The following is a 21,332-nucleotide window of genomic DNA, read 5'->3' as shown; positions in this document are numbered from 1 at the left end:
CAGAGGGAAAAGGGGATCAGAGGAAGTGTGAAAAATGTGAAGGGCAATAAGAGGTACAAACTTCTAGTTAAGTAAGTCAAAGGGATGTAACGTGTAGCATAGGGAAAATAGTCAACAATATCTTAACTGTATAGTGATAGATGGTTATTAAACAGAGTGTGGTGATCACATTGTAAGGTATATAAATGTTGAATCACTACGCTGTACATCTGAAATGAATGTAATATCGTATGTCAACGGTACTTCACTTAAAAAACAACTTGTAAATAGAAATACGTTCTTCAAACACAAAAAGTATGAGAAGTTAAACCAAATACCTACCTATTCATTACACCCTAAGTCATTTATTTTACTGTATATACTACTGCATAATACAAAATAAAATGCTGTCTTTATTCAAGTAGATGACAAAATAGTTCAACTTTATGCTTCAGTGGTAGTTTACTACCACTTCAGTGTTAGTTTACTACCACTATGCTTCAGTGTTAGTTTACTAAAAAAAAAGAAAATTTTCAAGTTATATCTTAATTAATTTTAGTTTTATACTGTCATCTTAAAACATATCTTAAACTTGTCCAATTAATTGATGGCCACCTGGAAAAATATACATAGCAGGTTTAAAAAGAAATGATTCCTATAAAACCATGCTACACAATCATTTTAAAAGAAACAATGAAAAAGTCTAAAAGGTAGAGGTAATGAATGTTTTATTTATATTTAAACAAAAGACAAAGTATTTACAGTTCATCCTACTATGTTAGGGATGATTTTGCTTTTAGGAACCCAAACTATTTAATAAAAGTAAGTGTCCATTAAAATGTTTTTCCTAAATTTAATATCAAGCAGAAAGTTAAATCCATGTATTTAATTTTGTAATTTAAAACACGAACATACCTGCCATCCATTCGATGAAGAGATTATAATTGCTCTTCTCACATGTGGCTCCCAACATCCTAATAATGTTTGGATGATTCAGATGGCTCATCATTCTTATCTCTTCTCTTAATGCTTCCACTACTTCTTCTTGCTCAGATGATGTATTTCTGACATATGTCACCTGTTTCAATTAACATGTTTACAAAGTTTTTGCATTCTAATGAGTTTCTATTTACAGTTGTAACTAACAATGTGATCTAAAATGGACAAACCCAAATTAACTTATGTATTAATAGCAGATGGAATTTATGCTGATGGATGCAATGTAGATACTTTATAAAAAAACCTCGTCAAAGTTGTTTTGATAAGATTCTAGCTTAAGAAGCAGTGAAATACCAGGAAAATGACAAAAAACTGGAACATAGCCAATCCTCCAAAACTGTCTGCAGAGTAAAAAAATGAGAAAAGCCCAATCATGACAGAAGAACCAACATGATTTAAAAATGAAAGCTTTATCATTTTCCTATCTTGATAAGCATGCTCATTATAAAAAGTAAACCACAGAAATCCCAATGTGACATTGCACCAGCAACACTGCTGAAAGGAATAGGAAACCATACCTCTTACTAGCTATAAAAAGCACAAACAAAAAACAAAACCTATATAAAAAAAGCCCTTCTTGATGTTGCATCTTAACCATGCTTCAACTTTTAAATAGAATTCATGATGCTTTTGATGCTTTGGCAACATCTACTTTGAAATTTAGGTTTCTGAAAACTTAAAGAACTACAGTATATACGTACAGGGACATATCTCTGATTCTTTTTATTTGCTCATGTTTCACTTTTATAAATTTAATCATTTATATGCTCAGTAGATACCTGTTTAACAGCCATTAAAGTTCCCGTTCCAACATCTTGAGCCTGGTAACAAGAAGAAAATGCTCCAAGGCCTATTTGTTGACCTTTCAGCCATTCAGTGTCTTCTCTATAAGGTTGTTTTGCTTTGGTATGTCCTGGTAGAGTCTCTGGTGTCTACATATTAAATGAAAGCAATATTTTTACTGTTATGTTAAAAGAGTAAGAGTCTGTGAAAATAGCCTGGCAAAATACTACTCTTGTTCAGTCTGGCTTCCCAAACCACCTACAAACTTGACTTATGAATGTACAGTGTTGGTAACTAATATCAAATGCCGAGTGATCACCATTATAGTATCACCCAGAAATGCCTTTGAAATAGGCAAGTATTTCTGTTCAAACAATGATACAAACATTGTGTATTCTATGTGAAAAACCTGCTTCTAACGATTAACTCCTGTTAAAAGCAGCATTTCTGAATTAAATTTATTTTAGTATGGTCCACAGAAATTCTGGCACCTCTTAAAGACTCTATACTTACATCCTGTTGAATGATGATGATATCTTCTCCATTTTCAACCTGTAGTTGAGGAACTGCGGGGAGGGCATCCTGAGATGCTGACATTGCCATGGCAATTGCTAAAGCTTCTTCTTCTTCAGCTTCCATTTTTTCTTTGCACTTTTGATTATGATTCACATCATCTTTGTAGGTATCATCATTTTCATCCTTTTCAGGAGAGAGGACAGCAACTTCTGATTTAAAAGTGACTGTTGTGTCACTTGAAGGCATAGACGCTTCAAGAAGGTCCTCAATACTGGAGTTGAGCTCTGTGTTGACATCTAATTTGCATTTCTCCTCTACTGGGGTGAACACTGTCTCATCACTAGGTATAACAGCACTACTACTGCTGCTACTGCCAAAGCTGTCATCACCTTTGGAAGCACTGCTCAGATCAAGTGTCATGCTATTTTTTGAGGCATCTCCCTGTTTACTTGTATTACCTGGGGTAGGTCGAGATGGCTTTGGCCTGTGTATATTACTGGAGGGCAGAGGTCTTGACTGAGTAAAGATTGGGGAAAGTTTATCTGAGTCTCTGTTTTCGGAACAGTTTCTCTGGAACTGTAGAGAAAACTTGCGCTGTGTTTGAGGAGATGCAGATGGTATTTTGCAGGGAGTGAATCCCTGAGGTCTATGCTTAGAGACATCTGTTGCGGTGCCTGCTGGTACAGGTGGGGCAGATGAAGAAGGGGCTGACAAGGCTGGGAACATTAACTGGGAATGATGAGATAAAGGAGAGGAGTTCAAACACTGACTGTGGGGTCTGCCTTTTGTTTGAACCATTGGCTTTGGCTGCTCCATCGTTGTTGAACTAGAAAGTCCTACCGAAATGCTGGCCAGTCTGTCAGAAATGTCCTCTGAACTGGCACTCAATTTTGTAGCACACAATCCTTTTCCATTTTTTTCTAAATGGTCTGTGCACTCAAGGGAACTGTTCTCTATGGTTTCTGCATAGCTGTTAGGAACAGATGCCTGCAAAAAGCTGTCATGTCGACCATCCAAAGTGTCTTCTACGCCCAGCTGGATGGCCTCAGCGATTTCCACCTCATCTGCAATAGCCATCAAACGACGACGCATCCTGGTAAAATGAGTGGAACTGGAAACATTCAGCATTTCTAACAGTTTTGAAAATACATGGGGTACGGCAGTAACCATTCTCGCAGAACTCAAATATATCCTTCGGGAGAGTTTACCAACCATTGAGTGGGAATTATCAATGGACTGCAAAGCAAAGGTTAAGAGGGACAGCAGCTTCTTATACCTGAAAGGAAAAAAACACATTCAATTACTAGACAAGTTAAAATTACTAGTACTACAAAGAATATACAAATAAAAAGAAGATGGTACTAATTTACAGCTTATAAATTAAAAAAAAATAATAATTTCAGTACAAAGGTCTACATATTTTTAATTAATTAGCCTAGACTTCAGGTTTTTATGTCAATCAAGTATTAAAGTATTAATAATCGACATATACTCTGTAATTTTGTAGTCTTTCATGAATCTAAAATGTGTTCTTGGCAGCTGGGGTGTGGCACGGGGTAGGTAGGCAGAGGAATGTTATATATTTTCAGAAGAAAAGTTACCTGACTTCAACAGGCTCAGCTTGTGAAACATCAGTACTGACAATATGAGGGTAAAACTCAGCAGGAAATTCCAACAGCAGTCTATCTACGAGACAGAGGCGGCCCAGCAGTTCTTGCCAGTTGTTTGATTCAGTTTGGTTTCCAAGAATACAATTTAAGACATAATCAACACCACCAATACCAATGGATCCTATAAAAAGGAAAGTATAATTAAATAACTGAAAAATAGTGATATTAAATTCTAAAACAAAACATCAAATGGCATAAGGCCAAGAAAAATATTCTGAATTACATTAATTTTAAGAATTCCTCTCAGAGTCATATTCTATTTCTAATGTTACAGCTAACTGAATCAATTTACAAAAGTACTTCAAATTCTATAACTTCCCTATATCAGAGATTATGAGATCAGTGCTAAGAAAAATGATAAAACATGCTATGTTAATTTTAAGTAAAAAGTTATTACCAGCTTTAAGTATTTCTCTGCCAACTGCCAATTCGCCTGCTTGGCCTTTGCACAATTCCAATAGTGTTGATATAGACAGCTGACTTGTACGACTAAAAATAAAACCAAGCAACATCAGACTTCAATCTTGGATAAAGTACACATTAAACGAAGAGCAGTAATGTAATGCCTTGTGAAAAGTTGGGGAAAAGTGTTTGCTTTTCTACCACTGAAATCACATTAACAGTGTTGTTATAAATAATAATATTCATTATTAGGTCTAGTTTCATAAATTTTATCTTATCCTTTATGTTAAGCACAGAATCTTCACAACTGGCTCTTGGACAGCAAGTATTAATTTAACTATCAAACCAGATAAGATAAAAAGCTTATTTTCATTATCACATCTTGTTAAAATAAAAATGAAAGAAGACTAAGACATTTTGATTTCTGAATTTTCACTAAGAATCTTTTGAATTAAAAATAAAACCTTCCCACCCCAAACCTTTATATTCTCTTATATACCCAGTCAGTTCCAAATATCATAAAATCTCTTTATAATATTTCTAATGATGTTCACTGAAGTAACAGAAAGCAGAAAACACAATAAATACCACAAAAGCACTGAAGTTCTCAGAAAAATACCTATTCTAATAATGAAAAATGATGTGATTTTTCAATGCATTTTTCAAATTGTTAATTTGCCTAATGTTTTCCAGATATTATAGTTCTCTCTAAGATACAAGAAAACCTCTAATACTTTCAATCTGTAGGCTTGTATAGAGAAAACAATGGAGGCAAAAAAGGTAAGACTTCATGAGAAATAAGTCAAAGCTAAGTACCAAAGTTTTGAGACCTTCTACAAATTTCATCATGTGACTTAGGGAGGAAGACAAATGTTGGACCAAACAGGTGTAATGGCAGAGGCAAAACAAGGGATATTTAACGCTTCTTACCACCTGAGATTTGCTAGGACATGGAGATGAAAACTTCCAAACAACTGTTTACTATACCTATGCTTATTACATGAAAAGTGACCTTTTCCTCCCTCCCACTTTATGGAAAGGGAAAATAAAAAGAACTAGTGGTCTAATAAAAGCATAGTTTGCACTCATTTTTTACTATCACCATATCTCACTTCTTTACTTTATATCTAACCCCTTCAAGTAGGGTTACTCTTACTCTTGCTCTTTGTAGATTTTTAAGGATGTTGCAGGGATATATGGAAATTTTTGGTTGTTATTTGACAAACTGTCATAATTAGAGCAAAATTCCATTACACAGAATATAGCGAAGTGGGTTTTTTTTGTCATGATAATAAGGCAAAGCAGGTGTAATGATTTTATTGGTTCCTATTGTGTGCAATTCATTCTCTAAAATGAAATTCTACATATACATATATTGGCTATTGTTCTTATCAACTGGACTTCAGATTAAAAATATTACTTTACAATAAAAGGGAATCAATCACAGTACAACAATGTGAAGGTCTATGCAGTTTGTTAGCCTGGTTTTAGTTGTTGCCATTAGTCCTTCTTCCTAGTCCTTAAGAGCTTTCCGTGTTCCATTTTAATTTCAAGTCTCACATTATAAAACAATATTCAAAGCCTCATTTAATATGGATCAAATGCTCACTAGGTGCTAGTCTTTTAACATAAGAAGTTTGAAGCAGTTCATCAGTAGAACCTTACCTATTGGCGTCTGCGCACTTGACCAGGATGGTGTCTACCACTGGCCGGAGGAGTCTCTGCAGTTTGATTCTTTCTGCCAGACTATGGCAAGGAGTATATACTAGCATGGCTCTTAACGTTTTCTGGGGTGAGGTGGGGTGGGTGGGGGGGAATAAAACTGAAGGTCAGTTTAACTACATTTAAAAAGCATCAGAGACAATAAGCTAATCTCAGACAATTTGAGAAACAAAATAAATGACAGGACTAGACTATAACCCATAAATCAAATTAAAATCCGTGATACAAATAAATAATTAAATAAATAAATAGATGGGATAGAAAGGAATTCTTTGAGCTATATCTACAATTTTTAAAAGTCCAAATTAGTTTCAAAATGAAAGCTTAAAAAATTGTTTAAAAAGAAACAGAACAGGAAGCAACCTGATAGAGCTCCCAATGGCCAATGCAGGAATAATTTGAGCAACAAAATAAATAACTGGATAACTCACCGAATAAAATAAATACCTGAGTCTCTATATTGACACAAATAAAAAAATGAATAAAGACATAAATGGGTGTTAAGAGACAGCTCTTCTTTATAGAAGAATTCCAATTAATGCAGAATGAAAGAGGGAAACAGAAAATCACCATTATAACACCACAGTAATAATTTGTTGTTGGCAAGACCACTGATAACTGCTAAAGTAAGTGGGCAAAGTTTTGAAAAGAACAGGATATTTGTATAGTCTCAAAGTATCTCCTCCAAGAGACTTATTAGTTTTACAACAAGAAATCCCATAGCTATCACCTCAACCAAGTGATGAAGGTGACATCACCAATAAGAAACCACACTGACACCATGTGCTCCCTGACAGGAAGCACTGCACTAAGAGGGCACATCACTTCTGGTATTCTTGCAAAACAATGCATAAACTCAATCTAATCATGAGAAAGTATCAAGTAAACCCCAATTGAGGGGCATTCTTCAAAATAACTGGCCTGTACACTTCCAAAAGTGTCAAGGTCTATGAAAGCCAAGGAAAGATCGAGGAATTGTCACAGATAGTAAGAGATTAAGAGGGCATAATAACTAAATGCAATATGAGATTCTGGATTGGACCCTAAAACACAAAAAAGACATTAATGGAAAAACTGGTGAAATCTAAATAAAATCTCCACTTTAGGTGTAAAGGACATTTGGGACAATTAGGGATATCTGAATATATTTATAATACAGAACAGTATTATTATCAATGCTAAATTTCTCAAGTCTGGCTGATTGCATTGTGGTTATATGGTAGAGTATATTTTTTCCTAAGAGATACATTCTAAATTATTTGAGGTGAAGTGTCACGATGTTTGCGGTAACTCTCAAATGGCGCAGTAGAAAATTCTATATGGGGAAGGGGAAAAAGGAAGGGCAGAGTTCTAAGGGCAGGAACCATTTCTTCTTCCACTGTGCCTGGAACATTAAATAACTGCAGCAGAATCAGAATATAGTATCATTCACAGAGTCCTTGTACTCTAGGAGCTCACAAACTAGTTGGGAAATCATCTGAACTTAAGAAGTGACAACCAGACAGGCATTGAGCAGTCAAGTATGTCTGAAGGTTTGTGTTGGAAATAGTAAGAGGTAAAAAGTTGGGCCAAGAACATTTTTATTCTACAGTATGCTGGTCTTTATACTATTCTATAGTATGCTGGTCCCTCAAGATGCTACATGAAAAAACAGACCGTCGTAAGATAAATTTGGAAAATAATACATCCTACCCCTTACTCTTATAGATTCCCAATGTACATTAGCTTATTGGAGGTTCCTAGGGGCCTTTCAGTGAACAGATAGATCCATTTAAACTCATGTAATTCAGTGTTCATCAATTTTAAGTGAACCTAGAACTCTTTCTTCAGGGAACTTTTCATAATCCTGCCAAACTTCTACAGAACATGCTTTAGGAAATGCTGCTGAAACAGTAACCTGTAAAAGTTTCTGAGCTGGGGAATAATCAAATGGGTGTTTAAGGAATAGTGGTGGCTGGTATATATTCGATGTTCTTACACAGTACTAGATATTTTGGATAAACGTTTCTAATTCAAACTCAAAAGGTAAACATTTCCATTATTTTATAGGTGAGAAAGCCGAAATTGAAGAGTCCTAAAGTCACACTGCTAGCAAATGGAAGAACCTGAATTTGTATCAAGGTCTCTATAATCTTGACCATATGGCCAGATTGTCTGGGCTAGTCCCAATTTAACTAGCAGGATTATTCAAGTATCCCAGTTTGGATGATAAATTTTGAGGTCACTCAATTCTGACTCCAAATTCATGTTCATAACCATCATACTACACGACCTCTCAGGTATAGCTGTCACAGGATGGATTAGAAAAAGACTGAAAGTGAAAGCAGAGAAATTAATGAGTTTGAAAACCAGACTAGATAAGCATTATTCTAAAGCAGTGGTTCTGAATTGGGGATGATTCTGACCCTCAGAGACCATTTAGCAATGCCTGGAGACATTCTTGGTTGTCATGACTGGGGGGCAGGAGAGGGGGGCTGCTACTGGTACCTAGTGGGTAGAGGCCAGGGATACTGCTAAACGCCCTACAATGCACAGGACAGCACCCCTGCCCCCAGTGAATCATTATTTGGCTCAATAGTGCTGTGGTTGAGAGACCCTGTTCTAAAGATATACACATACACACACACACTCAAGATGGAGAAAGTCAAATTAGCCTCCAAGATTACAAACAGAATAGCCTCTTCATTCCATCCCACTCATGAAAGACAACTGCTAACAGGTTAAACTAGAAAAACAACCCAGTAGTAATCTATGTCATGGAACCCTCTTCTGTGAAAACACTTCTGAATTTCCATACAACAAAATTTGTTAAAAACCAGTTCTCTTTAATGTCTACTCATATCAAGTTAAAAAAAAAAATCAAAGTAACTTTGATCACTTTGCTATCCCATAAAGTATTTTTAATTTGGTCATGAGTAAGGTAAGGAAAATGTAAAGATATCAACAGCAAGACACTGCTACTTTAAGGGAGAAAAGTAAACAGTATATAAGAAAACTTGAACAGATTAATAAGTAATATCCAGATGAAGTGAAATCCAAATGAAGAGATTAAATGGAAAATTGTAATTTCCTGGGATTATGGAATAAAAATAAAATTTGGATTTTCCAAAATTAAATTAGGGAAAGTAGTTTTCCTGGGGCTTAAAAATGGTTCTCTATAAACTACCAAAACCCAACCAACCAACCCACAGTGCTACGGTTATGGAATAAAACTACTTACTAAAGCAGCAACGTACACTTTGTAGACAGGGTCAGCACAGACCATTGACAGCACGTTGCAGCACGCCTCCACCACGTCACCTGAGATACTGGTCTGAGAAGGCCCACTGGCACCTCCAGCACTCGAGCTGCTTCCACCATTGCTCCCCGAATTTCCAGTGCTCTCCCCATTTGCCAATAGCAGAGCCCCACTAACATCATGGGAAAGACGTCTGAGAGCCATCTCTCTTACATTCCAGTTTCTAGAAAATAAGCAGCCAACGAGTTCCATTCCAAATACCTATAATCAAACAAATACAATTAATTCAATGTGAAGCAAAATTAATCAACGTGAAGCATTTTGAATTAAGCATGATTTTTTTGCTACTAAAGGAAAACCGAACATTTCTTAAACCTTCCCCATACTACACAATTTCAAATATGTCCAGCCACTTAAAAATCATAAGAGGAACTTTATATTCAAGTTTAGCGGGTAATTATAAAAAATCCTTAACATTTATTAGCTCAACTAAAATTAAGAGGCCTCCATTAAGTAATTAGATAGACATATGTTTGTGTATATGTACCGGGGGTGCCAAAAAAATGTATACAAGTGGACACTTTGGTCAACGTTGCTCAAGCAGTAGTTTGCCATAATCAGAAGTGTCTGGACGCTGATGGTAACCACTTTGAGCACCTCTTGTAATTGCAGAAGTCAAACGTGACTTGTATGCATTTTTCGTTATTGGTATATATTGAGTATTACAATTTTAATATAGTTTTCCTTTCTTAAAATGTGTATACATTTTTTTGGCAACCTCTGTATATGTGTATATATTTTATACATACATATATATACGCTTATTTCTGTATTCCTATGCTTACCACAAAAACAAAACAAATCAGTGAAGAACCCCAACTTTGTGTTCGTATTAAGGCAGTTTACAGAGAAAAAGCTGAAGTAAGATCGAGAAAGCCAAATCAAGAAAGACCCTGGAGTGCTGTATTCAAGAGATATATAAAGTATTTCTCCTGCAGGTGATAGTGGTAAATCAAAGGCTTTTACTTGATTTTTGTCTTCTATAAATGATTAAAGAAAAATACCAGATAAAATACGTGGGACTATAATTAATGGAGTGGAAAAATCAAAGACTAAAGAAAAAAATTCTTGTGTTCAAACCAGACAAGGATAATGATGTAACTGTAATTAAAATGCATGTAACTACAGTCACTACCATGCCTGCAAAGGCAGAGAGTCCCTAAAGAAAGGAAAGGGTACATGGTTTTGACATTACAGGCCAATTAGCTAAAAGTAAACTTAATATCTAAATTATCATATGTAAAATTTCTAAATATTAGAGATGAATAGACATAATTTGGGGGAAAACAAATCATAACATACTAACGTGTTTTGTTATAAAGTGATAGTAAAGGAGAATAAATTAACTAGAATATAGTGAACTTATTATATATACTTATTTCTGTACTCCTATGCTTTTAAAATAGCATACCACTATCTAACTCTCAATTCTGTCTTACATAATATGCTTAATAAAAAAACTCGGAATATAGAGCCTAGTCCAACCTACAGCTTAAGCAAAACAAACTACACCACTGCCTTGAAAGAATGGCCTCCAACAGCTCAGTATCAAGTTGAGAGTTGTCTTGAAGACTCATGAAGGGGCAGGTGAGGGCCTACATTAAAGACCATTAATGAACTATATAAAGGAAGTAAGATATATTTATTAAGCTTGCAAATTTTAGTAGATTCATAATAGACTGCTAACATGCTAAGAGAATTAAAATCTGTAAGACACAATATGAGAAAGTAAACAAATCCTAATGATATACAAGTTTAATTGGGTTAGTGTGTCTGTTTACTAATTTAAGAGTATTAAACAGAATTTAACAGATTATCAAAAATATTTTACTCTGCTTTTGTCTACTGAAGACATTGGTTTTGGATTATATTTTTTTTTAAAAAGGACTAATTAAGCATTTAACAATGGAAATCATTAGAAACCAACCAACTAACCAACTGAAATTCCAATTTACCGGGATGAAAAGCATTAATGAGAAGAGAAGGTAAAGGAATGGAAATTGTCCTTACAAATAAAAATGACTAAGATAAGGTAAATACCATGTTTCTCTTATTCATCCACTCACCAATTATTAAGCCCCTATTACATGCCATGGGGATGCAGAAAATGAGAAGTTGAGTTTAAATGGCAAGAAGAAAAATGACAGAAATTCTTAGCAGGCATGCCATTATACATTCGAACAAGTTAGCACTGAAGGGGTCTACTATCTATCTTTGGATAACATTTCATGGCTGTTAGTTTAGAAAGAGATGTTTCTAGAGATGGGAGATGACAATACAAAGAATTTTTGAAATTTAAACTCTATAATAAGCAGCATAGTAATACCAAAGGTAAAATTAAATTTTCCAATGGAATAAGAGGCAAGCAATCCCCATGATGGAGGCAAGCAAAAGTACTTTCTGAAATTATAAACATCTGGGGAGACAACTACTTTAATTGGTCTATAAAGTTTCTTTGAGAAATGAAGAACAAGACTACCTACCTGAATCCATGGCTCAGCTAAATCTTTATAAGCAGGAGGAATCTGCTGAGTTCCATAATGAGTAAGGTTAAAATTGCTCTCCTGGTTCCTTCGCTGTGGTCCAGCCAAAGGCTGCTGCTGTACAATTTGCTGCTGTGCAGCTCGCAGGGAAGAAGGGGAATCCACAGGGCTTGACAACTCGTGACTAAATGAAAAATAAACAAAGCTTGCTAAAAATAATGAACAAATTTAAATAACACTTTGAGAACAGTTTTTTTATCAAACATATCCAAGGCATTAATTCTAAATATTACCTGTAGAAATCATGGGATCTCCACTTAGACCTACAAAGGGGACATATTAAAGGTTCTTTATTTCTTCTACATTCTTCTGCCCCTGAAAAATCAAATAAAACAAACCTTATTATATGTAATAATTGTTCATTATGGCTAGTACAGGATTTATATGGAAGGAACCTCAAAAAAATAATCTGACATAGTATTTACCTATAAAAGCAGGCAAACACAGCAGGTTAAATTATTCTGATGCTCATACCTTTTGCAAATGCTATTTTATTAGTTATAACATGTACTTTGTTTACTACTTTTCAAGTCATCTGCCCACTTGATTACCTGGTAATGTTATTCCAAACCTTGCTTTGATGTTACCCTCTCTGTAACGCCTGCACAGGCCTTCTTCTACCTCTTTCTCTCCATGTATACCTTCCAGATCAGAATTAGGTTTCTAATTCTGTGCACTCCTTCCATTACCATAGGTATCACACTCTATTACATTTCTTGGCTAACACAGCTCATCTCATAACAGATCCTAAACTCCAATTTGATGAAAACTTCACATAGGGCCTACATATACTTCTTTTCTTCTCTCATCAATTTCCTCAAAAGCCATGTTAAAATCCTAAATACACAGTTGACCCTTCAACAACCACCCCGCAGTCAAAAATTCATGTATAACTTTTGACTCCCCAAACTACTAATAGTCTACTGTTGACTAGAAGCTTCACTGATAATGTAAACAGTTGATTAACACATATTTTGTATGTTATATATACTATACTGTATTCTAACAATAAAGTAAGCTAGAGAAAAAGAATACGTTACTAAGAAAATCATTATGAAAGAGAAAATACATTTACTGTATTTATTGAAAAATATCCACGTTTAAGAGACCCGCGTAGTTCAAACACGTGTTGTTCAAGGGTCGACTGTGGTTAGCTTACGGAGTAACCACGCTGAGTAAGCAGAGGGAGAAAAAGAGCCACGTACAAATTGACATGCAGTGGTGGTGCAGCTTGTTCCTGCAGCCATCTTCGCACACTGTAAGACTTTCTTCATCAAGCATGCCCAACAAGCAAATAGGACACATCTGTTCCTCTTCATCTTTTATACTATAAGGAAGAAATGAAAGCGTTAAACACAAAAGAATATAACAGAATTAATACCATATGCTACACGTAATTTTGGCTTTAGAATATGAAAAAAGTAGAAATTCTTGTTTAGGAGCATCTTATATATATACCTATTTGAGAAATGTTTATTTCTCCTATTAATATATAATTTTAAATCAGATTCGCACCACTGTGTATTTATAGATGGTGGGTATGAGTTAACCTTTCCTTGCTATGAATACAATTCCATATATGAAGTATTGCTATAAGGTTTGAATGTACAAACATACTACACGCCAACAGTTTCAAGATTTCAAGTACTGGAAGGGACCTTAGATCTCATCTATTCTATACCCTAAGTTTGACAGACCATTTCAGACACCTTTGTTGGGTGTATAAACTGGTCCAACTTTCCCAGAAACAAATTTAGAAACGTTGCATTTTAAATGCATATACAACCTTTCAACTAGATTTCTAGGAATATAGCATAAGGAAATAAAGAGACAATAAAGATGTATGTATGAAAATGTTCACTAGTATTATTTAGCAAAATGAACCAAATGAACATCAAAAAGACGTTTAAAAACAGTACACCCAGACACTATGAAGCTTTAAAAAGGATCAAAGAGATCTGTAAATAATGACAAAGATATCCACAATATACTATAGGGTGAAAAGAGCAGGTAACATGATAAAATTCTAACTGGTATAGAATGATTCAATTTATGGCAAAATTGCAACTTCACTGTGTATATTTGAATTGTATATATAAATATTCCCAACATACAGAGTGCTTTTAAAAATCAGTAAGAAAAATACTAATAATTCACTTGTAAAATGGGCAAAGAAGATAAAAAGGCAATTGAAATAAACCAATAGCCAATAAACCAATAATAAACCAAATAACCAATAGCTAATAAATACGAATTTGCTACTATTTCTTAAAATACTAAATGTACATATCCATGACCTAAAAAACTGTGCAGCCCAGACTGGAGAGAGGGAATTGTATGTTTTGTTTTATAAATTTTTGTTTGAACCTTCATGATATAAGTAGCTTTTAAAATCAATAAAAATATTTCCACTGCAACACGAAGACAAGGCTCTGTGATGTTAAGTGAGTTGCCCAAGATTATAAAATCGGTTTGTGGTAGACCTATCATTAGGCTTTAATTTGAGATTATCCCATAACCTACCTATCCCTACAAATTCCAGAGCCTTGGCTAGCTCAGGCATTCCCCTGGGCCCAGTCTTACCCTTGCACTATCTCAAGCTGTATTTCCTGAAAAACAGGTCTGACTGACTGACAGACAGCAAAATAACAGTTCCCCCAAAGAAAGCTCTACAAACAGATCAGCAAAGTCACAATGTGTGATTCCTGAGGTGAAGGCACACTTGCTGGTCTCTCTCCCTCCCGATTATCTGCCCCATCTCTTTATCTCTTTTCATAATTATGAAGCTATGTAGAATGGGGAAAAGCTATCAAAATATGCATGTATTAATGACAAAAATTACCGGAAACATTACAATAAAAATATTAGTGGCAAAGATGATCCAAGGTCAACTAACTTTTCAAATAATTACATCAAGATTAGCTTATTCAAAAGATTTAAGTAGAGGAAAAATAAAAGTTCACTACTTAGTCAAATTGTAAGTATAACATTATTACTACTTAAATGCTTTTCTGACTTCAAAACAATCCATACAGCCCTTTTTTCCAAGTACATATTTTGTAAACATTATTCAGATCATTTATCTGTATACATGTACATATTCTTAAAAATTTTTTATCATAAAAATTCCACTTGTCATTAAAGTCCTCATATACATAATTTTTAATGGCAACATAATATCCCACAAACTAAATTGATCCTAACTACTTAAGCATCCACTTATTGTTGGACATTTGAGTTGTTGCCATATTTTCACTTTTTAAGAAACCATTAGAAACAACTTTGTGCCACTTTTTTCACATTTCAGATTTTCTTTTTAGCACAATTTTTTCAGAAGGAAAATCATTTTAAAAGATAGCAGGGATTAGCAAACTACAAGGGGATCAAACTAGCCTGTGGCCAGCTTTTGTGAGAAAAGTTTTCCTGAAACACAATCATGCCCATTCACATACAGTCTATGGCTACTTCAGCTACAAGGGCAGCTATGACACAGACCCAATACTTACAGTGTAAAAAGTCACCTGGAATAATACCACCTATTAACCACTACAGTTTTTACTCATTCCAATATTTATGCACCTATAATACATTTTATATATAAAAACTGGGTTCATGTATGACATATAGTATTATTACCTGGATTTTGTTTCACAGCATTCAATATTCTTCAAAAGTATAATTTTAATGGCTGCCTGAACTATTTATAACATGAGTATACTTGAATCATTCACTTGCTAGATATTTAAGTAATTCTAAAGTTTTCACTGTAACAGTGTGAGAAACAGCCATATATGTAAGTCTTATGCATTTCTCAGATTAAAACTTTCTTCTTAAAAACAAAAAGTGCATTTACTGGATCAATGAATATAAACATTTTAAAAGGCCACTTTTTTCCAGAAAGGCTATACCACTTTACATACAGTGAACCATATCCTTATAAGAATTGAACTGCCTCATTACAAAAGTGTCCACTAAGTCTGTAAATAAATCTGGTATTTTTTTAAATGAGCATTTCCTTAGTTATTAGGTTGATTGAACAACTTTCATACGTTTGTTAGCCCTCTGAAATTCTTCTTTTGTGAATATTCTCTACCTGCCCTTTCCCCTTTAATGTACTGGATCCCTAAGTTCCTGTTTACAGCTTTCATTTTTTATTTGGTAAGGTTTTGTTAATTTTTGTAAGTATATTCAATTTGTCTCAATTCTGTTTTTTTCTTATATACCATTTAAAATTAATACAATACAATAAAATATCCAGATAAATTTCTTTTTTTAACTGAGATTACATGAAACATTAACCTACTTACCTATACAATATAATACAATATAATCTCAGTATATCAAGATTACAAACCATTCTATGGTTCCCCCATGGATACACTAATCCAAAAGAACTAATAAACCGCCCATTTTACAGCCAGCGTGTATCTGGAAGGTACCTTTCTTCATCTTGGAGAGAAGCTTTCTATTTTAACTTTGGCTATCTGGTTTAAGCATTTTTTTCCAAAATAAAAAGCTACAGAAATGTCAATCAAAAGGAGAAAGGCTCTAGAATAAGTTTAGGGCAGGAAGCTTGAGAAATAAAGCTCACTTTTTCATTCTGTTTAGAAGAGACAAGGGGTAAGAGCCTTGAACTAGAAGTCAAGATACTCAGGTTCTGGTTCTGCCTTTGCTCAACTGAGCTGCATGACCTCTTTTGGCTTCACTTATCACTGAACAGGATAAACTAGAAAATCTCTAATGTCCCCCAAAACCCGTTAAAACTCTGTGATTCTAAAATCAATTTACTGAATCAAAAATAAGAAAATTCATTTCCTTTCTCAATAGATGGAAAAAAACCTCTCCCTCAATTCTTTTCTTCATCAGGCCCTTGTCCAGATATCAGTAGTTTCTATTCTTCATGAATTCTGAAGTAGTTACAGTACTTAAAAGATTGAAGGGATGGAGATGGGACTTAATCACTTAGACCACTGCTTCTCTAACTAGGGTGCCTTGGGAACATATAGGAGGTACCCTTGTAAGAGAAGCAGCACTCCTTTCTGGAGTAATTTAAAAATCTTATTTTTATATTAAAACCAATAAATAAAACCAGTAATCTTGGAAAAAGAAAATTCACATGAATTTTTATGATAATACCTTGTTTCCCCGAAAATAAGACCTAGCCAGACCATCAGTTCTAATGCGTCTTTTGGAGGAAAAATTAATATAAGACCCCGGTCTTATACTATTTAAGACCCAGTACTATAGTAAAATAAGACCTGGTATTATTATATTATTAATTACATAATATTATATGACTGGGTCTTATATTAATTTTTGCTCCAAAAGACGCATTAGAGCTGACTGTCTGGCTCGGTCTTATTTTCAGGGAAACACGGTACTAAAGACGCACACACTGTACAGAAGGCAATGGTAGGTAAACCACTGCTGCATTTTCTTTTTCCTTCTCTTTGTTTTACCATGAAAACCCTACGATGAGACAGTCCAAAATGAAATATAAGATAGTGCTGAAAGATGAGACTCCCAGGTCTAAAAGCACTCAAAGTTAGTAGGAAGAGCAGAGAACAAGCATGAATAGCATTGTTGCTAATAACGTCGCTAGACCAAAGCCGTAAGGATGTCTAGTGGCTGATGTGCACAAGAGCAGAAAGAATGATGCTGTACAACACATAATTGGAACACGGAACGAAAGCATGAACCAAGGAAAACTGGAAATTGTAAGGATGGAATGGCTCCATAAAAGAAGCCATAGGCATGAGTCTACAGAGGCTGTGCAAGGCTGTGAGGACAGGGCATTGTAGACATCACTCATTCACAGGGTTGCCAGGAGTTGGAGCTGATTCAACAGCACATAACACACACTAGAGACTTGAAAAAATTTTCACACCTGTTATTTTGGGCTGCATTCAGATCCTTCAGGGTTATGAGTTCATTCTTATCAGCAACTAGGCAATGGAAAAGCTTGAGAAGCACTGCAGATTTTAAGTAACAACTGTGATTAACAGCTACTGTATCTTTTTAATTACAATTGATTAGTCTATTTGTTTAGAAGAGCATGCTTATGTTCTCACACTTGAAATGGCCTGTAATGAGAATTCCCTGAAAGTATCTATGAAAGAAGCAGTGATGCTACACAATTAAAAAATCCTACATTTGAAAGTGATTTGCGGAAACCACTTTCCCTTCCGTTTATAAAAGAACTACAGACATATTCTTTACACATCCTCAGCTTCATTATCTGCACAACAGCGATAAAACCTACCTAATGAGGTTGTAAAAACAGAATAAGACAACATATTAGGTGACTGAAGCAAAGTAATGACTAATAAACAGTAGTCACTTATTATTTTATACCTGCCACATGTTTCTTGTGAAATGGACATTTATTATATTCTGATATTTAAGGTGCCATTTTTCAACATGATAGTTTTCAGGACAAAATGTCTGCGCGCGCGCGTGTGTGTGTGTGTGTGTGTGTGGTATGTGTGTGTACACACACACATACCACACACACTCAGATGACCTTTAATATTTTTTACATTTAATTTTAACTTGAAAGCCAAGGTGCAATAGTTAAATCATTTTAGAGCAAATTAACAAGTAGATATAAAAAATTACCACTAAAATGAAAAATAACACTGGATTAATGCTTTTAAGTCCTTAAAAAGTCCTCACCTGTTTTCTGAGCTAGACGTAGAAGTACTAGATGATGACAATGTATGAGGATTGGACATGCGTGAAACAAACTTCTGGATGGTGTTACGAGACGGAGCTTTGATCCTTGAGCTGCGCCTACTGTGATATTTCTGGAACAAACTCTCAACCTGACGTTGAAAAAGACAGGAACAGTGATATCTGCGCCATAGTATACAGACGAAGAGTTCCAAAGGTTGAATTATATCTTTTATTTCAAGTTTTTCACAAAACCCATTTAAAAGTTTTAAAACTAAGAATACATATAGCTTACTAAGGACAATGTTTTTATTGCATTGCAGGTCAGTGTTTACTTGTTTTTCAGTCTAGAAGGAAAAAACTAGTCAATGGATTATAAGAGAACTATTTGTAAGCATCAAATAATTCTTATAGACCCCCTACATCTTCAAAATGACCACTATTTATTTAAACTAAGAGCTCATGGAAAAATTTTAGGAATATACCATAAAAATTTCATGACAATTTTACTCTAAAGCATTCATTTAAAATTACCTCAAAATTCTTTAAAGTTTTTCTCCATAACATTGGGTCCGAAGGTTCTAATTGAAACACCCGGAGCATAACAAATAACAGATGAATACAAAATGTTCCACGCCCACAGCTGCAGTTCTAAAGAGTTAAAAAAGTAAAAAAATAAAAACATGTGGTTCCATTAGAATTGTTCAGTCTATCACTTATTTTATATTTCCACGTTTATTATACTAAAATTTCTATTAATTTGTTTCATTTCCCTTATATAAGAAGATATGTAAAAAAAAGTCTACAGTTATCTCCATGAATTAATCTGATTTTTGGTGAATTTATTAAATAGATCAAATTTGTTTTCTAAAGTATATTAAGTCATAGAAAAAACCTTCATAAATACATTAAAAATATTTATTAGCCCCCAATATATTTTAAATTTACTTTAGTTTACTAAAGAGAATTGATCTAAATTTAAGAATGTTACTGTGTAATTTTGGGTTAGTACCAGATGCTACTAAAATATAAAATGGTGACAAAGCCTACCTGAGGCCCAATAAACACCCGGTATTTATTGTCTGGACTATCTCCTCCAATCAGGAAAGAGTTGGGTCCTATTTGCTGCAGCAAGTACAGTCTGGCCCGCATCACTTTGTTTACACGGCGGTTTGTTTCCTCAGGGCTATATGGTGAGAAGCCATCTGGTGAAGGGGCTCTTCGAGGTGGTGTGATTCTCCCACTCTGAAACTTTACAACATTGTTTTGTTATTAGGAAAATTGCTTACTTTTCGATAAGAAACAATTACCCCAAAAAAGTCATACCAGACAGCCACGCAGCATTTTATATTCTGAAAATGTCTCAATATATACTGGGACAAAATGTATTTTGCAAATGCTTTTGTCTGAAATACTCATCACGAGTAAACGTCTACAAATCAGTCACTCCTACAACTAATGATAAATCTTTGGCCAAGAGAGACAACCATGTGGTAATATAAATTATAAATATTTGAGTTCTTTGAAAAGTATTATGTAAATCAAAATAAAAAGCATAAAAATTCATCTCATAAGCAGACAAAATGACTTGTTTCTAGTGATAAAATTTAAACATCCAATTTCCTGGCTTCCACTTAAGGTGTTACTAAATGCTGTTTTGCAACTGGAAATTTACAAGTAACGCCAAGGAATTCCTCCCATGGTACGTACGCTATGTAGAGAACTAATAGCAAATGGACTCTTCCCAGATTAAGACATCTCACTGGAGGCTAACAAAAACGGTCCTGTGGTGGGGGTGATACATGTCCCTCTCACTCCACTCCACTGATTCCCCTAGAACTTAGTCTTTCTATCAATGCCCATAGGAAATTACAGTTCTTTTTGAAGCCTAACTGAATACAGACAATACTGGCAATAACATGAAGCAGTGAACACCCTCATAAAGTGCTGGTGGGAATGTAAAATGGTGCAGATGCTTTGGAAAATCTATGACCCAGCAATTCCACTCCTAGGTATAAACCCAAGAGAAATGAATAGATATATACACAAAAAAACTTGTACACAAATGTTCACAGCAGCTTTATTCATAACAGTCAAAAAGAGGAAACAACCCAAAATGTCCATCAACTGATGAACTGATAAACAAAATGTGTATCTTCATATAATAGTATATTATTCTACAATTAAAAATGAATGGGATATTGACAGAAGTTATACCATGGTTGAACCTGGAAAACATGCTAAGTGAAAGAAGCCAATTACAAAAGACATACATACTATATGATTCCATTTATATGAAACGTCCAGAATGGGCAAATTATATATGGAATCAGACAGTAGATCAGTGGTTGCCTTGGGCTAGGGCAAGACTGCTAATTGGTCTCGGATTTGTTTTTGGGGTGATGAAAATGTTTTGAAATTTATTGTAGCGATGGGTACAACTCTATGAATATATCAGAAACCAACAGATTATATAATTTAAACAGGTGAATTGTATAGTATGTGAATTATATTTCAATAAAGTCATTGAAATATAATTGTTTTTAATAGGCAGTACTTAAAAGTAAAAACAAAAACAAAAATAAGTACACATGCACATGCTATTTGAGCTGCTAAACGTTCAGGCTATGAATGTGCTCACAGATGTGCAAAATGATGTATGCATAAAAATATTTTTGTTCCATTGTTTTTTAGTAATTAAAGGTTAAGAAGGAATATAAGTGTCCATTGGTATGTAGTTCATTAAAT

General features: G+C 34.5%; 1 protein-coding gene and 1 long non-coding RNA gene across 3 annotated transcripts in view; one reads left to right on the top strand and one right to left on the bottom strand.

The window, feature by feature from the left end:
• LOC141570705 (uncharacterized) overlaps positions 1-8,255 on the top strand; it is a 43,762-nt gene extending 35,507 nt beyond the window's left edge. Inside the window, exon 3 of the long non-coding RNA XR_012495136.2 lies at positions 8,121-8,255. This is a non-coding gene — a long non-coding RNA (uncharacterized LOC141570705). The remainder of the gene's footprint in view (positions 1-8,120) is intronic.
• Positions 1-21,332, bottom strand: part of MAP3K1 (mitogen-activated protein kinase kinase kinase 1) — an 81,734-nt gene that overhangs the window by 16,230 nt on the left and 44,172 nt on the right. For both annotated transcript variants that reach the window (XM_019743245.3, XM_019743253.3), the window contains exons 4-16: positions 19,635-19,835; positions 19,119-19,235; positions 18,588-18,736; positions 13,118-13,239; positions 12,146-12,227; positions 11,853-12,036; positions 9,292-9,570; positions 6,015-6,136; positions 4,345-4,436; positions 3,879-4,068; positions 2,275-3,553; positions 1,758-1,910; positions 895-1,057 (exon numbers count right to left, since the gene is read on the bottom strand). In XM_019743245.3, the coding sequence (XP_019598804.3) occupies positions 895-1,057; positions 1,758-1,910; positions 2,275-3,553; positions 3,879-4,068; positions 4,345-4,436; positions 6,015-6,136; positions 9,292-9,570; positions 11,853-12,036; positions 12,146-12,227; positions 13,118-13,239; positions 18,588-18,736; positions 19,119-19,235; positions 19,635-19,835 (3,133 nt within the window). The remainder of the gene's footprint in view (positions 1-894; positions 1,058-1,757; positions 1,911-2,274; positions 3,554-3,878; positions 4,069-4,344; positions 4,437-6,014; positions 6,137-9,291; positions 9,571-11,852; positions 12,037-12,145; positions 12,228-13,117; positions 13,240-18,587; positions 18,737-19,118; positions 19,236-19,634; positions 19,836-21,332) is intronic.

The sequence above is a fragment of the Rhinolophus sinicus genome, chromosome 3 (assembly GCF_057876585.1).
Source record: "Rhinolophus sinicus isolate RSI-liver-muscle chromosome 3, RSI-T2T, whole genome shotgun sequence".
NCBI lineage: Eukaryota > Metazoa > Chordata > Mammalia > Chiroptera > Rhinolophidae > Rhinolophus > Rhinolophus sinicus.
The sequence above is the reverse complement of the archived record's forward strand: the minus strand, read 5'-3'. Positions and strand labels throughout refer to the sequence as shown.